The sequence below is a fragment of the Coptis chinensis genome, chromosome 8 (genome assembly GCF_015680905.1).
Source record: "Coptis chinensis isolate HL-2020 chromosome 8, ASM1568090v1, whole genome shotgun sequence".
NCBI classification, from domain to species: domain Eukaryota; kingdom Viridiplantae; phylum Streptophyta; class Magnoliopsida; order Ranunculales; family Ranunculaceae; genus Coptis; species Coptis chinensis.
The window spans coordinates 89267756-89275814 of NC_141463.1; the positions used below are offsets into that span (position 1 = coordinate 89267756).

Here is an 8059-nt window from a genome sequence, read left to right on the forward strand (position 1 = left end):
CTCAAAAAAAAAAAAAAAAAAAAAAAAACAGGTGTACAGAGTTGTTTAAAGTTTTAACAAAATGGAGAGCAGATCAAGGTAACTTTGCATAAAAAAACAAAAATGACACTTTGGAAGTTAACGACAATAGTGACTATGACCACATGGACTAAGAAATAATTCAATCACACGTGTCAACATCTAATTAGATTTTCAACAAAAGTTGTTCGACCTTTAACGAGTTACGTAGTATATAAACCTTTGGTCCCGCGCTATTGTACTAAATAAAGTCTCAAGTGAAAACTGTGTCTCTTGTCTAGTCGTGTCCTCATTTTTCTTTATTTTTTTTTTCTTGTGATACAGAGCTTCATTTTCAGAGTTTAAAGGTAAAATTTCTTTTGAAATTTGTTAAAATGTTTGGTCTTTGCAAGAATTTGAAGGTTATTATATCTTGTTGTGAAAATGTGAGTTTTTTTTCACCTTGTTATGTGATTGATGTTGATTATTTGGTGGATCAGGAAGAAAAAATGTTAAAAAATGGAGATCTTGATATTATTGAAGGTTTGAAATTGTTAAGGACCTCAATTACTGAATATATATAGTTGAACATAATAAGCAAGGACTCAGGACTCAGGACAAAGAAAAAATTTGAAAAAAAAAACTGTCTTTTGATGATGAACCATGATATATGATAGAAGTGTATGAATGGAGTTATTTGTTTGTGACAAATGTTTATGTTAAAAATGAGACTTAAACTGAACTCTATGCAGGGCAGTAGAAGGAATCAAAGATGACAGTTACTCCAAAAATCTCGATTAATGAGGGAAATCTTGTGGTTCATGGGAAGACTATATTGACTGGTGTACCTGACAATATTGTTTTGACTCCGGGATCTGGAGTAGGACTTGACGCTGGCGCGTTCATTGGTGCTACAGCATCTGATAGCAAGAGTCTCCATGTATTTCCTGTGGGCACCCTGGAGTAAGTTACTCTTCTTTTTGTTCTTTTGTTTCACCTATTAAGAGCATAGTATTTTTTAATGCACTTTATGCAACAAATTATAATAGAATTGTTTATCGAAAATAAAAATTTAGATTTATATTGCGTGTCAATGACATTGATTGTTTTTGAAAGTGATTTACAAGATGTTGATGCAACATTTATGCAATGATGAAAAAGATTTAAACTAAATATATGCTGATATCTTAACAGTACTTGATTGCTTTTTAGAGACGGAACTGCTGCTACATTGTTTGACTAAGGAACATTTGATGTCAAACTGTTATGGACTTAGTTTACTATGATAGCATCCCTAGAACCTTCTTGAAGTTTATAGGAAGTATTTATTTGAAATACATGTATTTTTTAATCCGTTTGATAAGGAATGTTGAGATCTTGAATTCTTGACTGGTCTAAATTTTGGTTTGTTACAGTGGTTTGCGGTTCATGTGCTGCTTCCGCTTCAAGTTGTGGTGGATGACACAAAGGATGGGGATGTATGGGAAAGACATTCCATTGGAGACTCAATTTATGCTTGTAGAGAGCAAAGATGATAGTTCTGAAGAAGATTCAACCATCTATACCGTCTTCCTTCCTCTCCTTGAGGGACAGTTTCGTGCTGTTCTTCAAGGAAACAATAAGAATGAAGTTGAGATATGTCTTGAGAGCGGTGAGTAATTGTATTCACACGACTGCCATGAAACCTCCTCAATCCTGTGCTGTTTACAGCTAGACATTGCTCCACCCAAATGGCGAACTGCCAAACTTGGGAAGAGAAATTTATTACTGTTATTCTGTAAACAGTATCTCGAATTTGGAGGTGTGAAATCAAATGTATGTAGTTTATGATATAAAAGCCATCAAGTTGGCAAAAATATAAATGACTGGTGTTTGTGTGTCTTGCTCATTTATTTTGCAGGCGACAATGCTGTTGAGACCAACCAAGGGCTTCACCTGGTCTACATGCATGCTGGCACCAATCCTTTTGAAGTCATTAACCAGGCTGTGAAGTATGATTTCCCATACTACTATTTTCCAGTAGCTTACTCTTTGTTAAATTAAATTCAGGACAAGACAGTGTAATGAAGAAGATTGATATAAAATTTGTTTCATGTGAAACAGGGGGGTAGAAAAACACATGAAGACATTCCACCATCGGGAGAAGAAAAAAGTGAGTAAAAGGCCTCATCTTTTTTCTTTACATTTAAGGAAATAAACTAAAATCTTACCTACTTTTGAGAAACTCTACTGAAAGTTGTTCTTCCAATTTCAATTACAGTTGCCTCAATTTCTCGACTGGTTTGGTTGGTGTACATGGGATGCTTTTTATACTGACGTCACGGCCGAGGGTGTTGATGAAGGCCTCCAAAGGTGAGAATAGGCAAGTAGGCCTGACACTTAGTTTTTAATAGTTTGAGCATTTACTGATGTGGGTAAAAGTTTCACTTGGGGGGGGATTTTTTGATCTACAGTTTATATTGGTAGTCAGAGCAAAACATACTGGATAGTAATTTTTCTAAGCTAAACATATGTCTGCTGGTGATCCAGCTTGTCAGAGGGAGGCACTCCACCACGCTTCTTGATCATTGATGATGGGTGGCAACAAATTGGTGTTGAAGCTAACAAGGAGCCTGAGGAATGCCTTGTTCAAGAAGGAGCACAGTAAGCCCATTCTTTCTCTGAACTAAATATTCATGAATATAATACTGATTGCACATAAGTGTTCCCTCTTTCCTCCCCAATGTGTTCCTGTTAGAATCCCATTGAGAGGCCCTTTTTTTTTTTTTAAAATTTTTTATTGGGACTTACATGGCATCTTTTTGGTAATCTATCGCCAGATTCGCTAGCAGACTTACAGGAATAAGAGAAAATGAGAAGTTCCAAAAGAATGGCAAGAATAATGATCAGGCCCCAGGGTTAAAGCATGTTGTGGAAGAAGCCAAGCAGAATCATAACGTCAAGTAAGTATTAGTGGTGTCATCATACATCAACCTTCTCAGTTCTCTTTGTTTCCTTTCACAAAATTTTCCCATAGGTGGTTTCACATGAATGGTGTGCGTGTGAAACAACCTGCTGTATGAGACATTAGATCCACAAGATATCCTTTGTTGCTGAATTTGAGTGGTGTGAGCTGGTGCAATGCCAAATTAACAATGCTGTTGACCGCCTCAAAATTCCCTTTTTTAGTCTGGGATGTGAGAATAATAACTGATGCAACTAAACAGCCTTGATAATCTGTTAAATTTGGAAATTCAATGTTGGTGATAATCTGTATAATGGAAATTTGAACGGTCATTAACTTGTATTTGGAGTTGAGCTCTATAAGATCTGGGATGCCTTACGTCCCAACAGTGAAAGTTATCATATACATTTACTTACCACATAGTAGTACTTCTGCAAGAATTTAGGGTAGTGGAGTGTGTTATGATCTTATTGCAAGGGGAGAGAAAGTGCTAGTGAACTGTTTGAAGTGCGTTATAATCTTCAATACATGATGCAGGTTTGTTTACGTATGGCATGCTCTTGCCGGTTATTGGGGAGGTGTAAAGCCCGCAGCTACTGGCATGGAACATTACGACAGTGCACTGGCGTACCCAGTTCAGTCACCAGGTGTGAAGGGAAACCAACCAGACATTGTTATGGACAGCCTTTCAGTTCATGGTCTTGGTTTGGTGCATCCTAAGAAAGTATTTGACTTCTACAACGAACTCCATGCATACCTCTCCTCTTGTGGCGTAGATGGGGTAAAAGTTGATGTACAGAACATCATTGAGACCCTTGGTGAAGGCCATGGTGGGCGCGTCGCCCTTACGCGGAGCTACCACCAGGCCCTTGAAGCCTCCATCTCTCGCAATTTCCCGGACAATGGTTGCATTGCCTGCATGTGCCACAACACAGACGGAATGTACAGTGCTAAGCAGACTGCTGTGGTGAGAGCATCAGATGATTTCTACCCTCGTGACCCAGCTTCACATACGATCCACATATCGTCTGTGGCATACAACACCCTTTTCCTTGGTGAATTCATGCAACCTGACTGGGATATGTTCCACGTAAGTAGTACTAGCTAACAAGATGGCTTAAGTATTCTTCGATACATCAGATGATATTTATCGTAAAACAAAAAGAATATAGACTCTATATCCAGTAAACTGTTAGAATATAGTCTTCCTTAAACTGTTAGAAGATCACATATTGATGGAAAAATGTTTATTGTGTAGAGCCTACACCCAGCCGCTGATTATCATGCTGCCGCTCGAGCTGTCGGTGGATGTCCTATTTATGTCAGGTATTGCAACATTTAAGGGCCAAAGTATTTATTTTTTATTGGATTTTGTATTGTTTATGTTTATGCCTTGTGATTAATAGTCACAATCTCTTTGCTTTTGTTAGTGACAAGCCAGGTAACCACAATTTTGAGCTCTTGAAGAAATTGGTCCTTCCTGACGGTTCAGTGCTCCGTGCTAAACTTCCTGGCAGACCTACACGTGATTGCCTCTTTGCTGATCCTGCTAGAGATGGAACCAGGTTCGTTTACTCATTTTTCCGGTCTAGGCATTTAGCTTCTACTTTCTAGTGATTAATTCTGCTCCAAGACATCTATGAAGATTTCTTCCTGATAGCAGTTAACTAAAGCCAAATATATTTCGAATGTGCAGCTTGCTCAAAGTATGGAATACGAATAGATGTTCTGGTGTGGTGGGCGTATTTAACTGCCAAGGTGCTGGGTGGTGCAAGGTCGCCAAGAAGACACTAATACATGATACCTTGCCAGGCACCCTTACTGGTTCCGTCCGTGCAACTGATGTTGATCTTATGGATCAAGTTGCTGGAGCTGACTGGAATGGTGAAGTTGTCGTTTATGCCCATAGATCAGGTGAGCTTGCTAATTTGGTTTGGTAGTTTCTCGTAAAAGAGAACCTTGTAGTTTGAAGGTTCAAACCTGTCATTAGGTTTCTCACTACTTGAAATTTGCAGGAGAGGTTATTCGGCTACCAAAGGGCGCTTCGCTGCCAATCACCCTTAAAGTTTTGCAGTACGAACTTTTCCACTTTTGTCCTCTCAAGGTGAGACCTTAACATGTGTAGTATATTTTGTTAAAGAAAATTACGAAGTGTTCAACATGTAGACGATGCGGAATCCTAACTAGGAATTTATTGCCAGTTTATCAGGGCAGACCCTGAATGCTATGCACTTATAGACTTATATTGTACATATATTTTTTATTTTTATTTTTTTGGCAACTCCAAAATTCAGTATTTGTTTCTTAAATGTCTGCAATTTGCCAGAGTGATTCTTCCCCCAACCTTCACCACACACACACATGCCACACAAAAGGGAAGGAAATAATTCACCAACTATTGTCATATTTCATGTTGAGCACTTGAGCTAACTTTTCTTTTTCTTATGCTCCAGGAGATAGCATCCAATATCTCGTTTGCACCAATAGGTCTGCTTGATATGTTCAACACCAGCGGTGCAGTGGAGCGGTTTGACATCCAACTTGCTTTGGAGAAGCCTGAAGTCTTTGATGGCGAAGTTTCATCAGAATTAACAGGTTCCCTCGGCAAGAGTCGGTCACCAACTGCAACCATATTCCTAGAAGTCCGTGGATGTGGCCGATTTGGTGCCTATTCATCCCAGCCACCTCTAAAATGTACTGTTGGGGGAACTATGACAGACTTCAATTATGACTCTGCCAATGGCTTACTGACCTTCACCATTCCAGTTCCGGAAGAAGAGATGTATAGATGGCCCATAGATATCCAAGTATAAGCAAATATGGGGCTCTTTCTATTGAAAATGGAATATTCAGTGCTAGCTACTCTGCGGAACTCCTGGGTTGACTAGATATGAGTACTACTCTCTGATTATTTCAGTGCAGTAGCGCCGAAGATCCATTGGGTTGGGCAGGACATATGGATTAGATAGGCCAATTATCTCAACTATCAACTTCATGGATAAGTGTAATAGCCTTGCTGAAGAAATGTGACTTTATGTATCAAGTGGGTCTGGAACAAATCCTATTGTTCTATTAATATGCAATCGAATTTGATTCAATAAACAAGAACCTTTTTCGGATTTATTATTCTTAGTCTTTTATTTTTTTCTCTTGTTTTTTTCTTCACGAAGCTAGTACACATTGGAGAGTAAACATGCTTTTGACGACAGAGTCGTATCAGGTTATGCAATTCAATATGTATCATGGTGACTGATGTTTTGTAAGGATCAAGCAGACCTAGGTTAGTAGATCATGCCAATGATAGATAGACGCTAATTTTCCATGGAGCATAAAAGGTGGGAGCCTGCGCCGAGCTCGAGTAACTACACTCAATTACCAGCCTAGAACTCCCAATGAGAATCGAATCTGCATTTGCTCCCTTCATTTTGTTATGATCCACAGTCCAAACAAATTTCAAAGATTATACAACAAAAATTTCCGTGGACCTATTAACCAAAGAAAATGTGTTGGAGGCATACTAGTATAAGATGTATGTACTAATGTGCATACATATAACTTCATTATTCATTAAGTAGTTGTCCCAAATTAAAAATGGCTCGGGTAGATGAAAAATCAAATATACTCCTAGAGCGAAATAATAAACGGCCTGACCCAACCAAAACGACCTAGTGTACCCAAATCATTATTCATACCTAAACATAAGCTATGAACAATCATTGTTCGTATGAACAATCAATATTCATACCTCAATATATATATGATCAATAATAATATTTATTGGAGTATGAACAATCATTGTTCATATCTATTTGGGTTGTTCATACCTTAACATGAGCTATAAACACTCATTGTTTATATGGAACAATCATTATTCATACCTATTTGGGGTATGAACACTGTTTATACCTCAACATGAGCTATGAACAATTATTGTTCATATAAACAATCAATGTTCATACCTCAATATTAATGTATGATTAGTAAGAACACCAATTGGAATATAAACAATCATTGTTTATACCTCAACATGAGTTATGAACAATCATTGTTCATACATTAATATATATATTGTCTGAGGCACGTTCACCTATTTGGATATGAACAATTATTGTTTATACATCAACATAAAGTATGAACACTTGTTGTTCATAGTAAAATGACAGAAAGAGTAAAATCGAAAAATATTTATTTTAAATCCAGGTTATTTGTTCTTATAGGTTATTTTCACTTGAAAATTGGTTTTAGGGTTATTTTCACCTGAATATTGTTCTTGAGAGTGATTAAAAAAAACACTGGTTGTGAGAGTTATTTTCACTCGGAAATGCGCCTTGAGACCAATTTCTTATTGTATGTATGCTACAACACTCTTGTTTACAAATTTGTCTAAACTCTAAACCACACACTTACCTATTTTCTTTGTGACAAGCTTTTCCGAGACTAGAATTTTCAACTGCATAGAAGGGGTTAGGCTAAGTTCAATGGTTTGGTGCGATGCCACAATAGAATAGCATATAAGGTTTAGTGGGATAGTGTTTGAAGACCTAATGGTTTTTTGTACGTAATGACAACTCCCCAGCTGTTTTTGACCATGGTGTAAAAATAAAATAAATAAATAAATAAAAATCACAACTCCCTAGTCCTAGTCTACTCCCAAAAGTGTATGGGAAATAATTTTTTATTTATTTCCCATTTTACCCTTTTTCTTTATTGTACAAATACAAAATAATAGGGATACAAAAGTAATTCATCAAAACTAAAGATTTTGAAAATAAATTTGGTCAAACAAATTTTCTTTCTAGGCATCGTTCCTATTAGCATGCATATCATACGCTATATCGTTAAAACTGGCGGTATAGAATATAGATATGTAAACTTATACCGATTAGCGTTTTGACGTACTATTGGATTACAAATTCCTGATTTGGTATGGTGTTTTGCCACACAATTAGACTTAGCATTACAATCTTCCATTAATTGTGGTTCAAAAAGATAGGAGACTTGGAAAAGACAAATAATGGATTATGGTGTCATCAAAAAAAAAAACAATAGATTATGGACAGCATGAGAAGGTCGATCATTTCTTCCCAAACCTTACCAACCGAAACAAGAACTTGAGGA

At 37.1% G+C, this 8059-nt stretch overlaps 1 protein-coding gene across 2 annotated transcripts; it reads left to right on the top strand.

The window, feature by feature from the left end:
- Window positions 1–258: 258 nt before the first annotated feature.
- On the top strand, window positions 259–6064 carry SIP2 (seed imbibition 2). 2 transcript variants are annotated; one of them, XM_086576313.1, is made up of 14 exons: window positions 259–365; window positions 750–960; window positions 1413–1648; window positions 1898–1988; window positions 2101–2149; window positions 2258–2349; window positions 2527–2640; window positions 2817–2939; window positions 3479–4031; window positions 4200–4267; window positions 4372–4506; window positions 4638–4855; window positions 4957–5045; window positions 5395–6064. In XM_086576313.1, the coding sequence occupies exons 2-14, from the start codon at window positions 770–772 to the stop codon at window positions 5752–5754; spliced, it is 2319 nt and encodes a 772-aa protein (XP_086432439.1). In that variant the 5' UTR covers window positions 259–365; window positions 750–769; the 3' UTR covers window positions 5755–6064. The 2 variants fall into 2 exon arrangements, with proteins under 2 accessions (XP_086432439.1, XP_086432440.1); XM_086576314.1 differs by having other exon boundaries at window positions 263–365; window positions 750–1008; window positions 1074–1648.
- The last annotated feature ends 1995 nt before the right edge of the window (window positions 6065–8059 follow it).